This window comes from Myotis lucifugus, unplaced genomic scaffold (assembly GCF_000147115.1).
Source record: "Myotis lucifugus unplaced genomic scaffold, Myoluc2.0 scaffold_210, whole genome shotgun sequence".
Taxonomy (NCBI): domain Eukaryota; kingdom Metazoa; phylum Chordata; class Mammalia; order Chiroptera; family Vespertilionidae; genus Myotis; species Myotis lucifugus.
The window spans coordinates 373,082-395,479 of NW_005871258.1; the positions used below are offsets into that span (position 1 = coordinate 373,082).

At 45.2% G+C, this 22,398-nt stretch overlaps 1 protein-coding gene across 1 annotated transcript in view; it reads left to right on the forward strand.

The window, feature by feature from the left end:
• VWA3B (von Willebrand factor A domain containing 3B) overlaps positions 1-22,398 on the forward strand; it is a 133,026-nt gene that overhangs the window by 53,775 nt on the left and 56,853 nt on the right. Inside the window, exons 9-14 of the mRNA XM_023761469.1 lie at positions 1,537-1,733; positions 7,200-7,354; positions 9,957-10,095; positions 11,786-11,917; positions 13,150-13,248; positions 16,266-16,448. Of these exons, the coding sequence (XP_023617237.1) occupies positions 1,537-1,733; positions 7,200-7,354; positions 9,957-10,095; positions 11,786-11,917; positions 13,150-13,248; positions 16,266-16,448 (905 nt within the window). The remainder of the gene's footprint in view (positions 1-1,536; positions 1,734-7,199; positions 7,355-9,956; positions 10,096-11,785; positions 11,918-13,149; positions 13,249-16,265; positions 16,449-22,398) is intronic.

Here is a 22,398-nt window from a genome sequence, read left to right on the forward strand (position 1 = left end):
GCATCTCAGGCAGGAGGAGAGAAAAATAAATGGAAATATGGAGCTATGCAAAGTAATAAAGAAACACCGGAAAGAGCTACGTGGATAAATATGTGATATTTTTCTACTTAGTTATCTTTAAGACAACTAACCATAGGAACAAAAATAGTGTGTCTGTAACAGATGTGTAAGTAAGATGTATGACAATAATAGCATAAAAGCTAGGAGAAGAATAGCAGCATTATCCCTAAGTTCCAAAGATAAACAACCCATATGTCCACTGACAGACAACTGGATAAACAAGATGTGTACTAGTATATACTAGTATACACAACAGAATATTAGCCAACTTTAAAAAGGAAGGAAATTCCGACACATACTATAACATGGATGAACCTTGAAGATATTATGCTAAGTGAAATAAGCCAGACACAAAAAATGACAAATATTATATGACTAGAGGCCCGGTGCATGAAATTCATGTGGTGGGGGGGGGGTGCTATCCCTCAGCCCGACCTGCACCCTCTCTAATCTGGGATCCCTCTCACAATCTGGGACCACTGGCTCCTAACCGCTTGCCTGCCTGCCTGCCTGCCTGATCACCCCTAACCGCCTCTGCCTGCTGGCCTGATTGCCCCCTAACTGCTCCCCTGCTGGCCTGATTGTTCCCAACTGCCCTCCCCTGCTGGCCTGATTGCTCCCAACTGCCCTCCCTACTGGCCTCATCGCCCCCTAACTGCTTGCTCCCCTGCGCCGGCCTGATCTCACCTCTAACTGCTTGCTCTCCCTCACTGGTCTGATCGCCCCTAACTGCTTGCTCCCCTGCCGGCCTAATCGCCCCTAACCACCTCTGCCTCAGAACCCGCCACCATGGCTTTGTCCAGAAGGAAGTCGGACGTCTGGAAGGTGTCCAGTCGACCGGACTAATTAGCATATTACCCTTTTATTAGTATGGATTCCTCTTATATGAGGTAAATTTATAATCAAATTTGTAGAGACAGAAAGTAGAAAAGTGGTTCCCAGGGACCTAGGGCATATTATTTAATGGCTGCAGAGTTTCCATCTGGGACACTGGAAGAGTTCTGGAGTTTGGTGGTGGTGATAGTTGCACAACAATGTGAATGTAGTTAATGCCACTGAATTGCACACCTAAAAATGGTGAAGTTTAGGTTGTGTATGTTTCACCACAATTAAAAACAACAAACCACTGTGGGAACTTGCCCAAGCTGGAAAGTGATGGAGGCAGGACTTGAACCCAGAGCTTCTGACCCCAAGTTTAATGCTCTCCCAAACACACTGCCTTGGTCTATTGGCCGTCTCCACCTATGCATGGGGCCAGTCACCTTAGGTAGAGAAGAAGTAAGATGAAGTGTAGCAGGTTCTGGCCTTCTAGTCTTGTGAACTGATTCTTTGCCATCCCTGCTTTGGAAAGCATGCTTCCTGAAGTGAGTGGGGTCCCCCAAAGAACATGTTTGAGCGTGGTGAATATTAAGGTGGGGGTGCAATATGAATGGCTGTGTAATCTGAATGGCTAATGATCTGTGATTCCAGAAATAGAGTCAGGAACAACCTCTGTTGAAAGTGAACCAAATCCAGAAGACATGTGGGACTCTAAGAAGTGGCTGCAGAAATATGGCTTAAAAGCCCAAAAGCTGTCATTTTATGATGTACTTGCTGACTGTTCCTTCCGCCATGCTGATGGAGTCGTTGATATAAAAGCCAAACCCGAGAACGAGTCCATACAGACCAGCGCGGTAAGTGCGCTCTGGTGGGGCCGTGCCTCTCTTGGTGCCCTGAGTAGGTAGGCGAGGTCTCCCTCAGGCCAGTGCCCAGGGCAGCACCAGGTTAAAGGCGGCGTGGAGGGAAGCTGCCTGGGGTGTCCATGCGGAAGGACCGTACACTGCTTCTCACCGTACACTCCCCTGTGGGGGTGGAGGCCAGCTCTGGGAATGTTTTCTAGAGATAAGTGAACTATACAATAATTATACATAAGCCAGGAGCTGGGCTTGTAATTCAGGCATTATGCGTCTCAGAAATATGCAACGTCATTTCTAAGGAGACGCCCGGTGCTCCTCCATATTGAATGGAAGAAGGAAAGTACTTGTGAAGATGCCCACAGCAGGCGTCCCTAGGTCCATCTTAAAGATGCACCAGTCCTAGTGATTGTCCGCCAGCACTGAGTGCACCCCCGTGAGCACGAAATCGGTTCTGTGGGGGGCCATCCACTGGGAGGGGGTGTGCATGTTGAGACCCTTTGACAGCTGTAGTTCCATTGTGCCAACGGGTCGGGAAGGAGCACAGCTTCTCTAAGTGCCCGACTCTGGCTCCCAGGGAAGGATAAGGATCTATAGCAGCGGTTCTCAACCTGTGGGTCGTGACCCCTTTGGGGGTCGAATGACCCTTTCACAGGGGTCGCCTAAGACCATTGGAAAACACATATATAATTACATATTGTTTTTGTGATTAATCACTATGTTCAGTTTGTAACAATGAAATTGGGGGTCACCACAACATGAGGAATTGTATCATAGGGTCGCGGCATTAGGAAGGTTGAGAACCACTGATCTATAGTAACAGCTCCTAAACACTAACACGCGTGAGTCAGTGGGTCTGGGGTGGGAGCCAAGAATGTGCATTTAGACCAAAGCCTCAGATGATGCGGGGGCTTCTGGTCCAGGGGCCACACGCTGAGAAATGCTAGATGTAAACAGAACCAAAACTGTCAAAAGTTCAGAATTATGGAGACTAAAAAGTATCACAATATGAAACAGGACATCGGGATAAAATGAATATTCTAAATGTGTCTAAACTGGAGAAAAGCTCTTTGAGAAGGTAGTAAAGGCCCAGGTACCCACTGCAAAGTGAAAGCCGAAATGCCAGCAACAGAGCAGACACGACTGGGAGAGGAAGTCGGGGTCCTTCTCAAAGGCAGGCCACTCTCTGTATCTCTAATCTCCGGTTCAAGGTCAAGATCGTCACTGAGATGTCTGTCAGGTTGGAGGTGAAACCCCAGGCTCTCCAGCACTCAGGCGGGCTGGCCATGGCTCCTCGGGGAAGGGCCTTTCTCTCAGGCCTGCAGACACTCGATGTTGTATGTTTGTCCTTCCACTGCTGTGTGCTGACAATGAGCTGCAAGGAGGAAAATATAAAAACGGAATTAGAAGGAAAATGCAGAATTGACGCAGACTTGTCTCCTGGCATATATGCTGGCTGCAGAGTCATTGCTGGGTTGTGGGGACATCTCGCTGGTTTCCTGATTTTGTAGACATCATTCAGTAATGCCATTAGTTCAGGAAATAAGCATAACTAAATTTTCATTTTAAAGGTACATTAGGCCCTGGCTATTTAAGAATATGAATCCTCAGAGAGAAGGCGGGGAGGGAGGGGGGTAGAGATCAACCAAAGGACTTGTATGCATGCATATTAGCATAACCCATGGACACGGACACTGGGGCGGTGGGGGCTTGTCCGGGGGGGGGGGTGTGACGGGGTGGGGGGGTCAATCAGGGAAAAAGGAGACATATGTAATACTTTAAACAATAATCATATATAATAAAAGGCTAATATGCATTTTGTCCCCTCAACCGGGAATTTGAGTGGGAGTTCAACCAGGGGCCGGCCAACCACCTGCGGCCCCTCCCTCCAGCTGGCCTGGCCCGATTGGCCAGATTGGGGTGGGCCGGCTGGACCCCACCTGTGCATGAATTCATGCACCGGGCCTCTAGTAATAATAATAAAAGAATATGAATCCTTCTCATTGGACCTAGCTCACTGCCCCTTCCTGCCACGCGGAAGTGCCCTCAGGCCTCTCCAACACGGATTTTCTCCTTCCCTCGACAGTTTTATGTGAAATTTTATAGGGAAAGTTTGAATAATTTGGCTTATAAATGAGGAATATTTTGCCTCAATTTTCTTGTGCTAATAAATAATAATGTAGTAAAAGTTGAGAAGTATACAGCGCAGCTATCCTCTTTCCCAAATATTGATGGAAAAAAGGGACAATTTTATTTTTAGTATTTGGGGCTACATATCTGAAACCAGATTTATGCCTAAAATTGTGATGTGTATAAGGTAGGGAGAACCTGAGGCTGTGAAAGAGATAGATTATTTAGGGTTTTCCCAGACTACCATGGGCAGGGCCTCATAAACTCTTAACTATAAAAACCAGTTTGTAGGTACTGATCTAGGAAACTCGTTTGCACTGAGAAATAAATGACTAAAAAGGCCTCTCTGTGTAGCATTTCCAAGATAATGAGCAGGTGAGAGGAGGAGACAGAATGCATTTCTAATTAGGACATTTCAGGCAAAGTCTAGTAACATGAAATTTCAGGGCACCCCTGAAATCACATCACAGGCCCGGTTGCCTATGCTGCTCACGTACAAAGCCAGGCCTGACGTTCCCAAACCCACTCTGGTCGCACCATCTCTTCCTCTAACAAATGTTTATGGAGCCCTTACTCTATACCAGGCAGTCTGGTTTGGTGGAAAGTGCACCAGATTTGGAGCGAGGAGACCTGGGTGTGAACACTGTTTCTACCAGTTACTAATTATGAGATGTTGAGCAAATAATTCAGCCTCCTTTAGTCTCACTCTCCACATCTGTAGTAGGTGGTGTAAAGTCCAAATGAAAAGAAATGCATGTCCGAGCACAGCGCCTGGTGCCCAGGAGACACCCAGCAGACGTTGCCTGCCTTCTTAACTAAACGCACGAGAACTCAGAAATGAGCACTTATGGAATGCCCATGTGCTTTATACAGAAGTGGCATATTTGTGCTCTCATATCACATGTGACAAAGCGAAGTCACAGGGCCTCCGAAAGGTGGGGCAACTCACCTGCCACCTCATGGCAGGTGGAGGCCGGGTGAACTCAGATCTGCTTGGCTCTCACACGCTGCTTTCCCCATTCTGAGACTCTGCTGCCTAACCCTGGATTCACATACCATATGGTTTGGTGTGTTTCTACTTGGGAGTGTGTAAGGCACAGTTGGCAGAGGCCGCGTGTTGGGGTTGAGTAGACAGAACTCTTGTGGGTGCCATCCCAGGAACGTGGTGAGAATGAGAGGACATCCTTCCCTGGGGCTGCGGGGAGATGTGCTTCCCCTCTGCCCGCCTCGGCGGCATCAGGGCTGATTTCATCAATGGCCTCCACCCGGTTCGCATCAGTCACCACAGGGCCCCTGAATCTCACTCGTGTGTGGCTCTGACCTCCCTTTCCCGAGCCTCCTCCCTTTCTCCCTGACTCCCAGAACCCTCCCACTGTGCCCTCTGAACCTAGAAGCCATCAGCAAAACCCTGGAGCCTCAGGTGATCTGAGGTGTTCCCTTCTCCTGCTTGTCTGGGTTCTCGCTCACAGACCCTGGGTTCACTCCCCTCCTTCTGTGGGTTGGGGGTGGGCTGGGGGTGGGCAGTAGCCTCTTTGCTCCTCTTTGCTGCTTCTGGGTCATCCTCCTGCCCTCTTCCCATGTCATCAGAATGTACCATCCACTACACCTTCTGTGGCTGTCACCTACAGTGATCCAGGCCACCTCCATCAGTGCTTGGCGATTAAGCTTGTGGCTGCTGTCACTGGCCCTGTTTCAATTCCTAGTGATGTCAATTCCTTGTAGATGGCCCCGACCTTTCATCTCTCTGACCTACTCTTCTCCAACGACGTTCTCCTCTACTCCCTATACACCACTCCTGTCATAGGCTACCATTGACATTGTCATTACAAATAGCTGTGTAATCATAACCCATATAATCAATTCCAAAGGTCCACTGTTTGATCACTTTTTTTAGGTCATTTCCTCTGCTGTCCTAATTGCATCAACCTTTCAACCCCACTGGGATGTCCGATTTGTTGTTTCTGCCATCTTTTCTCTGTTCTCTCTATCCTTTAGTCCCTCTCACACATCCTCGGCTACTTTCTCTCTTACATCCTTGCACTCCCTGGCAAAACCCCACCCCTGGTTAAATCCACTTCTGCCATTTCTGCCTTATACCTGTGCAGTGACTACAGTGGGCGAAGGAGGAGAAAAACACAGCCATGCGTCTGGCTTCACCTTCAATCCCTGACCTGTAACTTCAGGCGGGTCTTTTGTGCTGCAGCACAGTCCCATGTCCTCTCCCAGTCCACGCAGACTCTCATCCTGCCAGACGTCTACCTGCTCCTCCCTCCTCCAACTTCAGCGTCTTCTCCGTGCTCGCTCTCAGCAGGCGACCTTGTTCCCCTTGCACTGACCGTTGAAGTGAACATCCACGAACACCTACAAACAGCTACAAATATCCTAGCATCTGTGTCTGGAGGTTCTCCTCTCATTTCTTCTAGGATGGCTGAACTGCCCTTGCTTCTGTCTAAGACCAACCCCTCCATGTGTGCACTGATCCCAATTCCCTCATTCATTCATTCATTCATTCTCCCCCTTTCTAATTCATATCATCAGTATTGCCCTCATTTCTAGATCTTTTCCATCAGCATACAAACATGGTGTTATTTGTTCCATCTTAAATACAGTCTGTTCACCCTTTACTGGCCTCCAGCTCTGCCTCCTTGGCCTCATTCCTCAGCTCCTCTCTAGAACTCAATCCCCTAAGGGTTATACATTCCCACTCTCCAATTCTGTGCTTCTCCCACACTCTTGAATGCACTCCAGTCAGGCAAAGGCCCCCTCTTCACCAAAACTCCCTTGGAAGGGATACCTGAGTTGCTGAATCCAGGGATCAATTCTCAGTCTCTTTCTGTTATCAACACATGATGTAGTTTGGGTACTTCCTTGAATTCTCTTACTTACAGAAAATGCACTGTCCTGTTTCAACACATGATGTAGTTTGGGTACTTCCTTGAATTCTCTTACTTACAGAAAATGCACTGTCCTGTTTTTCCTTCTTGTTCTCAGCATTCTTTGTTAGTTCTTTCCCAGCTAAATGCTGAAGGCCTCGAGGTGCCGTCCTCAGACCTCTTCCTGCCTGCACTCATCCCCGGTGTCCCCCGCTGGAAACAGCAGCTTCTCTGGGGCACAGACGGGGTTGCACACATCTTTCTGACATCATCATGACATCTAGCACAGGCCTCCGTATAGAGCAGACCCCAGTGCACGCTTGGTTGAACCAACAGTGGAATGATTTTACGTAGGAGTGAGAGTGATGAGCTGTATGACTAAGGCAGAGATGGAGGTGCCATCTGGAGACTTTTCGTGGTGGGATGGTTTCTGAGTGGCTCCTGTCCTTTGTCCTTTCCATAGGAGACCAACAGGAAGACAGTCCATGCGAAATACTGTAGCAGATTTGTCCACGTGCCCTGGAAGGACGGGAGCTTGGTCCACGTCTGCGTTACCAAGGAGAAGTGCACGTGGTACACCGAGAGAATCCATGCGGTCCTGGCCCAGATCCGGCGCAGGTCGGTGTGTTTGCAGAGGGTACAAGAGGTCTGGTCTCTCTGAATTCAAATCTGCTCAAACTCTTTGTAAAAGCATAACCAAGAGAAATGGCCAGTAAACATGTTAAGTCAATTTGCTGGTGGTTTGCTGGTGGCCTTGTTGTTAATACCAAAGGGTGATGTTTGGATTCAGATTCTTAAAGACAGCAAAGGTGTAGTTAACATGCTGGTTGTGCGTCACTATAGGCAGCTAAGGAGCGCTTCTCCTCAGAGTTGTGGGCTAAGGTATAGCGAGACTGTATTCCATCTGTCCTCTTGAATATTACACTTCAGGGCAACTGTTACAATGTGAAACATTTGATTATAGTGGAAAAATTTATATGGATACTAAAGGTCTGGTGCACGAATTTGTGCACCAGCCTCGGGCTGGCTGGAGATCAGGCCGATTGGGCTGTCTCGCCCAGTCCCAATCGGGCTGGCCAGGGGGAGGGACCACAGGAGGTTGGCCGGCTGAGGGAGGTTGTTCAGTTGACCAGTCCTAAAGGTCAATTAGGCTTTTATATATACAGATATGCCTTTTAGAAATCAGCTAAAAATAACTTCATGTGGTCCCTCTCCACCCTGCTGTTAATATCTGCTGTGGCCTCAACCTCAGACCCCTGGGAATGATCCACCTCATGCTTTCACCTCCTGAGGCAGGGACAGCTTAGACCATGAGGACCAGATCCCTTCAGGTGCATGGGCTCCAGGGTCGGAGAGAGCTGGATTCTAATCCCCACTCTGCACTTGCTGTGTGACCCTGGGCAAGGTCGTTGATGTTTTTATGCATTGGTTTCCTCATTTATAAAGTGGGAATATAATGCCATTTAGAAATGTGTTCTATGGATTAGACTAGAGACTAAATGTAACGAGTATAGGCGAGGACTGGCCTGCAGTAGCTGCTTGGAAATGAGAGTTTCCTACTTCCGTCTGTGTTCTCTGCTGTAAAGGTGTAGGCTGCAGACACCTGTCTCCATATTAAGTCTTCGGAGCCCCAACTTCTCAAAACCCAGTTGGTGACGGGTTATTGGTGAAGGGTTACTCAGCAAAACGAATCCTTATGTCGGAGTCATCTCTGCCTATAGTCTCAAGGTTGACTTTTGGGGAGAGTTGTTTGGATTTCAGGTCTGGGAAAAAGGATGCTACTTAGGAGACATTCCGCCTGGCAGCTGCCAGGTCTTTTGTCCCTCTTGTCACACCGGGTTTGTTGGAAAGTCTTCTCTCCTTCTCCATTTCCCATGGAGAATTGGTATCATCTCTCCCTTAAATGCTTGTGGAATTCACCACTGACGCCGTCTGGGCCTGGAGTTTTTCTTTGTGGGAAGGTTTTTAATTATGTATTCAATTTCTGTAAATGCTCATAGAGCTGATATTGGTAACTTGTCCTCTATTTTCTAAGCAGTCTGGCTAAAGGTATCCATTTTATTCATCTTTTCTTTTGGTTTTGTTGTGTGTTTTTCTCTGCAGGATTTTCTCCTTTCTATGCCATTACTTTTTACTCTCACCCTTTTTATTTATTTCTTTTCCTTACTTTGGGTTTAAGTATCTTAGAATGGATATCACTAATTTGAGATCTTTCTTTCTAGTGTAAACATTTATTTTTCCTTGTTTGTTTTGCTTTTATTTTATCATTTTTTATTTTTTATTTTTATTGATTTCAGAGAAGAAGAGAGAGGGAGAGAGAGAGATAGAAACATCAATGGTGAGAAAGAATCATTGATCAGCTGCCTCCTGCATGCCCCCTACTGGGGATCGAGCCTGCAATATGGGCATGTGCCTTTGACCAGAATGAAACCCGGGACCCTTCAGTCTGTAGGCCCACACTCTATCCACTGAGCCAAACCGGCTAGGGCATAAACATTTATTTTATAAACTTTCCTCTGAGTAGCTCTTTAGCTGTCTCTCACAAATTTTATTATGCTGTATTTCATTTCATTCAGTACTCTCAGCAGTGTCTGTCCTACGAATTCTAGTTGCCTAGGCCTTGCTGAACTCTGAACTCAGTTTCAGGTTTTTTTTATTCACTGCTCCCTCGCCCAGGCTTTGCCTGCAGCCATGAATTTAAGTTTGCCTCCTGTGATGGGAGCCCAGCCCGTCCCAAGAAGCAGCCCTGCACACACAGCGGCCTGGCACGTGGTCACTGCAGGGTCTGGGGCGCCGGGCATTGTGCATGAGGTCCATCGAGGCTCCAGGAATGCGCCGGTGTTACCAGGGACTGTGGTCAGCTGGGCTAGAAGGAAAGCGGTCTGAAGTCATAGCTGAGGGCTTCAGACTCTCAGATGACTGCAAATAATTTACTTTTGACTTTGGAACCCAGTATTGGATTTATTTTCTGTCCCATTAATTTTCCTGGTTCTGTTTTACTTGGAATGATGATGGTTAGGGGAGGGGGAGTCAATGAGGGAACCAGCCCAAATGTAGGATTGTCCACAGAAACCCTTCAACATGAGTAATCCACCCACAGGAGATTGTATATAACAACGCAGCCCAGCTCTGGCCTCCGTAGGCGTCTCATGAAGTTCTTAGGAAGGTGCTCTCGCTCCACAGGCCCTAACCGTTCACGTTCACACTATTTCCTGCCTAGGATTGAATGGCTACAGGCTGGGAGTCGAATCCTCTTTGGGAAAGTGTATAAGGACTGCGTCTACATCCTCATTGATACGTCTCACTCAATGAAGGACAAACTGGACTTGGTGAAGGACAAGATCATCCAGTTTATGCAGGTTAGATGAGCGGCCAGCTCCTGCATTGGGGCCTGTGTATCATGAAAACATCTCCACTGGCCTCACTGCTGTGGGAACAGGGAGTGCACCGGCGAGGTTTGCACTAAAAAAATCCACAGGAAAGCCAGTCATTTCAGGAAAAGGCTCCTTTCACCAGCGAGAACCGCCCATTCTCCTTGGCAAGCAGACCTTCCTTTGGTGGGTCCTTTCTGTAACACGTGGGTTATCAAGGGAGTTTCTGTGTCCACTGCTGCAGGTTTTCTCTGTCCCGAAGTCTGTGCGTGCACATACCTTCATGGTTTTCATCTGTAGGTCACACTGGAATTTTAATTCCCAGTGGGTGAAGGTGCTGCGTGCGCACAGACACAGCCTGGCGATCAGGAGCGTCCCATGCTCACTCCTGCACTGCCTCTGGCTTGTAGGCCTGACGCAGATGCCCTGTGTCCTAACCCCAAGTTCCCACACCTGGAAATGGGCATCACAGCACTGTCACGGGCCAGCAGTAGTGAGGTATTAACCACAGAAAATAGTGGGAGGGTGGTGGACAACTACAAAGTGCAGCTTCTCATTGGGGAGACCTGTCAGAGAAATAGGGGCTGATGGGAGGCAAGTGAACAGAGGTGTTACGGAGTCATAGCCCTGCCAGAAAGATGGCCAAAGTGGAACTCTGCTTCGGATTTCTTTTTCTTAAGCATATTGCATTTAGTGGGAGCACTTGGTGTATCATTAATATCATTTAGTGGGAGCACTTGGTGTATCATTAATATCATTAATATCAGACAACATTTAATGTCACACTATATATAAACATCCTAAATAATAAGAGAGGGATATGCTAATTAGCCCAGATATGCTAATTAGCCACAACTAGATATGCTAATTAGTCATGACCAGTATGCAAATTGACCATCACTCAAACACACAAGCTGGCCGCCCCCATGTGGTCAAAGATGGCCACCCCCATGTGGCCACAAGATGGCCAGCAGGGGAGGGCAGTTAGGGGGGACCAGCCCTGCAGGGGAGGGCAGTTAGGGGGGGACCAGGCCTGCAGGGGAGGGCAGTTGGGGGGAGAGCAGTTGGGGGCGACCGGGCTGGCAGGGGGGAGGGAAGTTGGGGGAGAGAGCAGTTGGAGGCAACCGGGCTGCAGGGGAGGGCAGTTGGGGGTGACCAGGCCTGCAGGGGAGGGCAGTTGGGGGGGAGAGCAGTTGGGGGCAACCGGGCTGGCAGGGGAGGGCAGTTGGGGGTGATCAGGCCGGTAGGCAGAAGCGGTGAGGGGCAATCAGGTAGGCAGGCAGGCAAGAGGTTGGGACCAGTGGTCCTGGATTGTGAGAGGGATGTCTGACTGTGAGCATCCCCCGAGGGGTCCCAGATATGAGAGGGTGCAGGCTGGGCTGAGGGACACCCCCCCGCCCCGTGCACAAATTTCATGCACCGGGCCTCTAGTATACATACATGATACATAGTATATATTCATGCTTATATACATTTGTAAAGGTTTACTATCTAAACTGTGTATAACTTACTTAAAAGCCTCCTGTACCAGAAAAGATTTTCTCTGTTGAATGTAATTTTTACCTTCTAGAACTGAAAATAGATATCATGGTGATTAAAACTTATCAAACCATGACCTGTCCTAATATTTTCTTACATTTGAGTGGTTTCATGGTTAAATAATAATTGTCTCTTACAGGAACAGCTGAAATTTAAAAGGAAGTTCAATTTTGTGCAGTTTGATGCTCACGCAGTTGCTTGGCAGGAAAGACTTGTTGACATCAATGAAGATAACTTGCAAGGGGCTCGGTCCTGGGTTAGAGACATGAAGGTGAGAAGGAGGGGTCTGGGAGAAGCAGCCGCTTGATCCCTGCTGAGCTGATCCTGGGGAAATCCCGGGGAACGTGCTTTGAGCTGCGAGGATGGCAGTGGCTTCACACACACTCACCGGGTTTCCTCAGGCCACACGGGCCCCGTCGCGGTGGTCGGTGTCTTTCGAGGGGGTGGGCCTCTCCGCAGCTCCGAGCCCAGCCCCGCCTGTTCCTCCGCAGGTGTCGAGGGCTTGCTGCTCCCTCCTTCCTTCCTCAGCTGTGCTGGTTCCCACCGGGGCCCAAGGGTGGCCCGTGCCCTTCTCCCCACCCCACCACCTGCAGACTAAGGCTTTGGGTCTGTGGGGAGGCAGAGGGAGGGTCTCTGGGGATTCAGGCCGCTGTTCCTCTCCCCCATCCTGCACCGTGAAGGAGACGTTCTTGGGACTCCCCCAGGCTCTTCTGTGAGCACCCGGGGTTTGTGGTGAAAAAGCCACGAGAGCACAGATTCCCCTGTAGCTGTGGCACCCAGGCCGAGTACCCTGGGCAGCCTCCACCGACTCCCAGTCATCCCAGAAAAGCTCTTCTTACGAGTGTCTGGCTGCATCCTGGCCCGGAAAGCCAGTGCGCCCCGCCTCACTGCAGGTGCCGCCCCGCCCCGTATTTTGGCCCGTTGCTGCCCTGTGCCCTCTGGTGGTGTGACAGCTGTCCGGGGCCTGCCACTTGTCTGGCATTTTCACTGCGAGTTTGGGAGTGGCACTCCTGCCAGTGCTCTGCATCCCTGGGCAGAAACCACAGGAGTTTTTAAAACTTACGGTTTCTTTGCTGAACCTCCAGATTGCTAACGATGGCTCACTCGTGTTTGTGAACACGGGTGTCATGAATCAGTCCTGGTTTGAAACAAACATATCCCCGCCAGGGTGTGCTCAGGCTGCAGGGTTAAGCCGTGCTGGCAGCTGAATGAGCAGTGGCTGCGTTAGTGCCTCACAGGGACCTGCACTCAGAGCTCTGCCGTCAGGACAGGGAGGCCCAGCCCTGGTTTCCCGCAGCCCCGGGACCGTGGAGAGAGGCCTGACGGCACGCCCAGGGGCTGGCTTCTTGGGATGCCTGGGCTTAAATTATTATCTCAATATCATTTTCATGCATCTTTTATTTCACAAGCACTTCCCTTTCTTTCTGGAAGCAGAACGTAACATTGGTTTGAGATCTTTCTTGAGATTCAAGTGCGTGCCGGCTATCTCTCCCTCTTCTGTAGGTCGGGAGTTCCACAAACACTCTGCATGCCCTGCAGATTGCTTTTGCTGATAAAGAAACACAAGCAATCTACCTTTTGACAGACGGGAGACCTGACCAGGTACTGATCAGAGCTGGGGACAAAGAGGGACTCCCCAGTGCCGTGACACTCGATGCTGGGAAGGGGTTGGGGCCTTTTAACCTGCCATCTAAAAGCTGTCGAAAGGTGTTTCCTTGGCTGAGGGTCCCCGAACGAGGTGAGATAATACTGGAGCAATTCCTTTGTCTAAGGAAGCACTGAGGACAGTGTATGTGGCCTTGAGTGCTGTCTAGTTAATGGCCACACACCCACAGGCCTGGAGACCACGCCATGTAAGGAGCTCTCCGCCTTCCACTGAACTCTGGTTTACATTTTATTATAAACCAAGAGGGAGAAGAGTCTTTTTCTTTTTTCCTCCGGGGACTCTGAATCTAAACATGTCACTGCACACGCCCGTGGTTTTACCCCTGATGTTAACTCGGTGATCATTTAAAGGGAAGTATGCCTTGCGAGTGAAATGTTCCTTGTTTTGTTTAGCCTGACTGGAAATATTTGAAAGTTTCAGCGGAGTCTGTTCTTCTTCTTTTGAGCTTTGTGAATGAAAGTCTAATGCTCTGGGCATTAAGTAAATACACAAATTTGCAGGCCAGGCCATGTAAATTAACCACTAGAGTGAATTGGTACCCACACGTTTCCTTCATTGTGAGCTGTGTGCATGTGAAGACAGCTGGGCCAACAGTGTGCAATACCCTGTGCCCAGTGGTCCAGGGATTACATAGCAGAGCAGCTGGGCTCGCCGCGGCGTTAGACTTACTGTGGCCGAGACCGTGTATGTAAAGTTGTACTTGACATGATTTCCCGTCCGCGTCACTGCACTTTCTCTCAGAAGCAGAGTGTTGTGCCCTGTGATGTCCTACGTGTGGCGCCAGGTGTGAGCCTGCAAAGGTGCCTCGGTCCCTGCTTAGGGAAGCGGGCACTGCAAGGGACGTGCAGGGGCGTCCAGTGACCCGACAGATGGGCGTGCTGGTGCTCTGCGGTGTCTGAGCGAAGAGAAGCCAGGCACGTTTCCGCCGAGGGGGGGACGTCCCGCTGGTCTGGAAAGAGGAGAAGGAATGTTGTAAACAGAGGAGGTGGCTGGTATCCTGGGTAGAAGGAGCAGAGGGGCTGTTCGGAGAAACAGTGTGAGAACAAGGCAATGAGAGAAGAGTGTCAGGCAGAGCCTGGAAAGTTAGGTTGGGGAGATTGTGAAGGTCCTAGACAGCCACCTGGAAAGGGCGGGTTTCCCCACAGGCGGGGAGGGGTGCTCAGAGGAGCGTATGGTTCTGTCCACTGTGCGTTAGACATATGCCTGTCAGTGCCAGGGGCAGAGAGACCTTGATCACTGGTCAGGAACCACCATGGGTAGGAGCATCAGAAAGGGGGACAAGGAGACTCTCTTCTGAGATGAGATCATGGAAGTGGCCCCAAAGGACTTGGTGACCGATTTGGGAGGGGCTTGTGGGGCCGGCCGAGTGAGGAGAAGTGGGAGCAAGGGAGAAAGAGGTCAAGCTGACTGATTTCTGGTTCTAACGATTATGTTGTCAACTGACTTGATTTAATGAAGGCTTGGAGGTTGCTGGGGGAGGAAGCTGCGTTTGAGCACTTGTAGTTCCTGGACGGCCAGAAGCCCCTAGAAACGGGGGCTGGGGGCCTGACTTGAAAGTCATCTGGACAAGGTCCTTTCTTCTTAGCAAACTCCCACTGATTTTATTGCAATTTAGAAGATATAGACCAGCATAAGCATAAGAAAGAACAAACGTTAAATCATTCACAAGTCAATTTTGCTTTTAAAAATCTAGTATGTGCAAATTTTTCAAGTCATGAGAAATTCTTAAGAAACATCATTCTCAATGACTGCACCATATTCCATTATAGATTTCATAAAACATCCACCTTCAAAATTACTTTATGTAATTTTTGAATAGTAATACACTGACATGGTGTAAATTACAAAGGTACAAAAGAACATATAGAGAAAATTCTCCTTCTACTTCCTGTTCACCAGCTAAGAGGCAATGGGTGTTACCAGTGTCTCCTCTCCTCTTTCAGAGATAGTGTGTTTGCCAGCAGACATGTACTTATACATACGTTTTCTTTAAAATATACAAGTGGCAGCATGTTACACCACAGCTCTGAGGACCTTTATTAATAAAACAATATAAAGAGCTTCCTCATTGTCTTATAGCTGCCTACTATTCTTTCATGTGGCTACTTAGCCATGTCCCCTGAAGATGGACATTTAGGTTGTTTTCAATCTTTCTGTTATGAACAACGTTGCAAAAGTAACTGTGCCTACTAGTCTATATCGTTGTGCACATGTATGAGTATGTGTGAAGGGTAAATTCTGAGAGGTGGACTCAGGTGAAAGGTATATGTTTTGATAGATACTGCCAAATAGCACCCCCCCCCCAAGAAGATGTAGCAAATAACACCCCTGCTAGCAGGATATTGAATCTACTTCACAAGATGCTGTGAGGATTAACTGGGACATTGTGCCCCAACAGGGGGCCCAGCACACGAAAGGACACTTAATGGCTCTTCGTTTGCTCTCTGTGGGAGACACACTGACCATGGCTTGTCTGAAGCTGGAAATTGCTCTGTTGGTGGAGATCTTTGGAAGCCACATGAATATCCAGGGTCCCCACTCTGTGGCATCCTTATTGTCAGGAAGCTCTGCTCCTGGCCTCTGACTGCAGTCCTGTAGGGGTCTCATGCATAGCCCAACACCTTAAAAGCGTGGATCCTCAGTTTAGGCGCACCTCAAGCTGAGGGACTTGGTTCGCTAAATGTTTCTCCCGGATTCTTTCTCCCACCCTCAGAGGGCGAGGACCGTGTCCTCGGTCTCTGTGCTCGCACTGTCTGGCAGTGCTGGCTTTCCGTACTGACTTGAATTGATACCTTGCTGAGAAGCCACTCACTGCTTGCTACATAGGAAATTACCAGCTGAGGTTTTACTCTCTTTGAGCAAATGCTAAGGGATTTTACAACTTACTTTTTTTCTTTCTCTTTTTCTTTCTTTCCATCTCCTCTTGCCTCTCTCTCAAAACTTATCATTTCAGCCACCGGAAATGGTTATAGACGAAGTCAAACTTTTTCAGAAAATTCCTATTTACACCATTTCCTTCAATTACAATGACAAGATGGCGAATGACTTTCTGAAAGAACTTGCTTCTTTAACTGGAGGAGAGTTCCATTCCTACCAATTGGGCTCCAAAGATGCCTGTTCTCTGGAGGCTGAGCAGGTAAGAGCTTGATGAGCTGAGAAGAGTGTTCACTTAACTGAATGTGACAGTCCGGAGGCCCAGGAACCACACCTTGACTGGGAAAACAGCAGCCATAAAGCCAATGAAGTCGCACAAATGGATCCCTTGATGGTGAGTACACCAGTGTCTGTCAAGGACCCCTGGACTAGGGCACAGGTAAGCATGCAGATTCCTGGGTTCTCCTGAAGAGCTACTAAGTCAGGCTCTAGGCATAGAACCCCAAGGCCTTGCTATATTTGGTTTTCTTCTAAGCTTTTTATTGTGGAAAGTTTCAAACTTAACCAAAGTAGAAGAGTACCATCCAGTTATGGGTATGTTTTTATTTTTCTGCTTACATTTTCTCATTATGCACCTGTATTTTCCTGCTTCTTGCATACCTGTACTACCTGATTGGATACCAGACATTTTCAATTTCACTTTGTTGAGTGGTGAACATGTTTGCTTTCTCTACAATCCTCTTGGATGATTCATTCCCCAGAATCCAGTAGTTTCATCACATGCAAGTACTAATCAGTATTCTGGCTCACTCCTCAGGACAGACAATGAGATGAAAAACACATTCTCGAAAAGGGCATTCTTGAAATATATATCCTCAGGTCAAGACTGGAAAATGTAAAAATAGAATTTTATTTACTTTCTCCCATTAGCCCATTAGAGTGAATTGCTTCATCAGATGGTCACGTGGTTATATAGTCAAAGAAGTTAGAAGACAACTACCTAGTATCTGAATTTTTTTGAAAGTATCCCACATATGTCCATAAACAGCAGTGGCTAACAGATTTCACATCTAGATCCCCTGGGTTGCTTGTTAAAAATACAGATTCCTGAAGTTTGGCAAAATGTTGATAACTGGCTCCGATGTTAGTGCATTAAAACAGTTAATGTTATTGTACTAGATACCTATGCAAAGTTAGGGAGAAACATGGATGATACAAGTAAGATACAAATCGAACTTGTAAAGATGAAAACTACAGTGTATGAGATGAAAAACACATGGAATGGGATAGATAGCAGATCATATGTTGCAGAACAAAAGATTGAAACTATCCAAATGTAATACAGAGAAGAAAAAGAATCAAAACAAAAAATCAAACAAAAAAAGAGGTATCAGTGAGCTGAGGAAAAGTTCAAGTAGTCTACTAAATGTGTAATTGAAGAAATAGTGGCCAGAAATTTTCCAACTTGGATTAAAACTATAAACCCACAGATCCAAGAAACGTACTGAATCCCAAACACAAGACATATAAAGAAAACCACACCAAGTCACATCAGAATGAAACTGCTCAGAAACAATGGCAAAGAGAAAAGAATAGGGAGAAAGAAGACATGCTATGCACAGAGGAATGGTATACATAAAGATGACAGCAGGCTTCCCGTCACAAATGATGCGAGTGGAAATACAGCAGAGTAACATTTTTTAAAGTTCTGAAAGAAAAACCTGTCATTGTATAATCTATATGTTTGAAGAATCTATATGTTCTTTCAAAAAAGAAGGTGAAATAAGACTCTTAAAAATATACAAAAACCACCCTGGTCATTGTGCCTTGGTTGGAGCATTGTCCTGTACACCAAAAAGATTTCAGGTTAGATTCCTGGTCAGGGCACATACCCAAGTTACAGGTTCCATGGTTGGGAGGCAACCAATCAATGTGATGTTTCTCTCTCACATCCTTTATATGGAGGTCTCTCTCTCTCTCTCTCTCCTCCCTCCCTCCTTCTCTCTAAAACCAAACTCGCTGAATAGGCTCAATAGTAGAATGGAGATAGCAGGATTGTATCAGTGAACTTGAGGTCAAACAATAGAATTCTGCCAATCTGAACAACAGAGAAAAAATAGGCTAAACAAAGAAAAGAAACACAGGGACCAGGGGGACAATAACAAAAGATCCAATATAGTATCATAAGAATTCCCCAAGGAGAGGAGGAAGTGAAAGACTATGTGAAGAAATAGTAGCTGAAAACTTCCAAAATTTGATGAAAAATACAAATACACAGATTTTAGAAGCTACGTAAACTCCAAACAGGATAATCTCAAAGAAACTCATGTGAAGGCACATCATAGTTAAACATTTAAAAATCAAAGACCAAGGAAAAAAATCTTGAAAATAGCCTGAAAGAAATGACACCAAATTGACAGTGGATTTGACAGAAGATTTCTCATCTGTAACCAAGAAGGCCAGGAAAAGGGGCACAATATTTTGGATGACAAGTGTGACAGGTAAAGAGCTATCAACCACAAATTTTGTATCTGATAAACCTATCCTTCAGAAATGCAAGGGAAATGAAAATATTCTCAGACAAATAAAATTTAAAAGAATTTGTTGCTAGAAGACCTGCTCTTATATTGGCTCTAATAAGTTCTTCAAGCAAAAGGAAATCATGAAAGAAGGAATCTTGGAACATCAGGAAGAAAGGAAAAAAGAGCAAAAATATGAGTAGATATAATAGACTATCCTTTCCTCATACAATTTATTAATCATATTTGATAATTGAAACAAAAAATATAGCACTGTCGTGTACTCAAGGCAATAATATTTAAAAGGGAGGAAGGTGAAGGCACCTAAATAGAAGTGAAGTTTCTCTCAAAGTAGAAAATATTGATTGCTAGTGCACTTTTATAAATCACATGCATATGTTGTGATACACAGAGCAACCATTACCAAAATCGTACAAAGAGATACACTCAAAAGCACAACAAATGAACCAAGATAAAATTATATTTAAAAGTTAAAATAACCTGGAGAAAGGCAAGAAAAGAGAAGCAGAGGAACAAGACCAATGAAAACATATAGAAAATAATAAAATAACAGAAGTAAGTGCTAACATCAATAATCACTTTAAATGTAAATGTTCTAATTACAGAAAAAATATATATTGGTAGAGTGGATAGAAGAATGCGACTCAGTTCTATGCTGCTTGCAATAAACTCACTTCATGTACAATGACAGAGGGGCGTTCAAATAAAAGGATGTAAAAGACATACCATATAAATATTAAAAAGCTGAGCTGGCTATGTTAATAACTGGTAAAGTAGACTTCAGAGCCAAGAAATTTACATAATAATAAGAGAATCAATCCACCAGGAAAATATAAGTATGTGTGCACAAACCAATACAGCCTTAAAAGACACGAAGCAAAAACTGATAGAATCAAAACAAACAAACAAACAAACAAATGGATCAATACAAAATTGTAGTTGGGGACCTCAACATTTCCCTCTCAGCAACTGATAGAACTACTGGACATAAAGTCAGCAAGAACAGAGAAGGTCTGAACAACACAATCAACCATCAGGATGAAATTGATGTAGACATAACACTCCCCACCACAACAGTAGAATACACATTTTTCCAGTGCTCACAAAATATTCAAGATAGGCCATAAAATGGGTAATAAACCTCAACTAATCTAAAATCAACTAATTAAAATCACACAGTTTGTCTTCTGACTGCTGTAAAATCAAACTAGAAATTAATAAAAGAAAGACAGCAGGAATATGTCTAACACATGGAATTTAAACAGCACAGTCCTAAATAATCCAGAGGTCAAAGAAGAAGTCTCAAAGGAAATAAAAAGTACTTAAAACTGAGTGAAAACAAAAACTACATATCAAACTATGTGGGATGAAGCTAAAACAGTGTTGGGAGTGAAATTTATAGTACTAAATGCTTATGTTGGAAACAAGGAAAGGTATTCAATCAACAATCTTAGTTCTTGTCCCAAGAAACTAGAACTAGAAGCAAAATAAATCCAAAGCAAAGGAAACAATTCAGAAAAGAGCATAAATCAGCCCTAACTGGTTTGGCTCAGTAGATAGAGCGTCGCCCTGTGGACGAAGGGTCCCAGGTTTGAGTCCAGTCAAGGGCATGTACCTTGGTTGCAGGCACATCCCCAGTAGGGAGTGTGCAGGAGGCAGCTGGTCGATGTTTCTCTCTCATTGATGTTTCTAACTCTCTATCCCTCTCCCTTCCTCTCTGTAAAAATCAATAATATATATATTTAAAAGAGCATAGATCAATGAAATTGAAAATAGAAAAAAAAACACATAGGAAGCCAATGAGACAAAAAGCTCTTTTTTGGGGGGGGACTCGAATTGATAAAACCTCTTGGAAGGCTGATGAAGGCAAAAATAGCATTCACAAAGGAAAAACAGCCTTAATTTTCTTTTAGAAAAATAGAGGACATCACATTAGATCTAGTAGTCATTAAAAAGATAATAAAGGAATATAGTGGACAACTTACAGTCATAAATTTGACGACTTAGAAAAAAATGGATAATTTGCACAAAAACTACAAGTTACCAAAACTCGGCCAAGATAAAATAGACAATGTGAATAAATTGAATTAATAATTTTAAAACTCCTGAAAAAGAAATACCCAGGCCCAGATTGCTCCATGGAGAATTTTACTAAACATTCAAAGAATAACTAAACAAATTTATTTAAACAAATAGAAGAGGAGGGATCACTTTCTAATTCATTTTATGAGGACAGTAGTTCCTCAAAAACCAAAACACCAAAACCAAATAGGCAGTATAAAAATCTACATATCATGAACAAAGATGCAAAAATCCTCAATAAAACATGAGTACTCTGAATCCAGCAATGTATTAAAGAGCTATTCATTATGGTCAAGGGGGGGTTACTCTAGGTATACAAGTCTGGTTCAACATTAGAAAATCAATGTAAGCAGTAAAATCCAAAGCATTCAGTATAGTCCAGCATATCAACAGGTAAAGAAGAGAAATCATATGGTCATATCAATTGTGCAGAAAAAGGCCTTGACCAAAGCCAACCTCTGCTCATGATTAAAAAAAAACACACAAAAAACTCTCAGCAAAATAGGAATAAAGGGGAACTTCACAACTTATATCATCATAAAACCTACAGCTAAAATAATTTCCTCCTAAGATCAAGAAAGAGACAAGGACATCCCTTCTAACCACTCTTATTCTGCATACTACCAGAAGCTTTACCCATGGCAACAAGACAATGAAGGAAATAAAAGGCATACAAGTTGGAAAGGAAGGAATAGAACTGTCCTTTTTTGTTGGTAACCTATTGTCTACATAGCAACCCCCAAAAGATCTACAAAAAAACTTTTAGAACTATTGTTCAGCAATATCACTGGTTACATTCAAAGAATGTCAAGCTTATTCTAAAATTTGTATGTCAAGACACAGGCCTTAGAAGAGCTAAAACGATCTTGAAAAAGTTTAAGTGGGAATAGAGCTTACTCTGTAGCTGCATTAATCAAGACAGTATGGCTTTGATGGAGGAATAGACATATAGGCCAACGGAATAGAATGTAGAACCCAGAAATATACTCATGCAATATACCAAACTGATTTTTAACAAAAGTGCAAAAATAATAGAGGAAGTAGAGTCCTTTCAATAAATGGTTGGAGCAACTGGACATTCATAGGCAAAATAGTGAACCTCAACCTACATCTCACTCATGCAGATATTAACTCAAAATGGAGCATCAACTTAAAGGTAAAACATAAAACTTCTAGAAAGAAATACAGGAAAGAAATCTAGAAGACCTCAGGCTAGGCGAAGAATTTTTAGTCTTCACACCAAGAGCATGATCCATGAAAGAAAATATTGATAAATTAGACCTCATCAAAGTTAAAAACCTTTTGTTTTGAGAAAGACCCTGTTAAGAGAATGAAAAGATTTGTAGAAAGTATCTGCAAACAACATATCTGACAGAAGCCTAGTATCTAGAATATATGAAGAACTCTAAAACTCAGCAGTAAAGTCCAAATCATTCAATCAGAAAATAGGCAAAACACATGCACAGACATTTCTCTGAGGAGGATATATATATAGATGGCAAATAAGCATGCGAAGAGATGTTCAACATCACTGGCCATTAGGGGCATGCAAATTGAACTGCCATGAGATATCTCTACATGCCCAGCAGA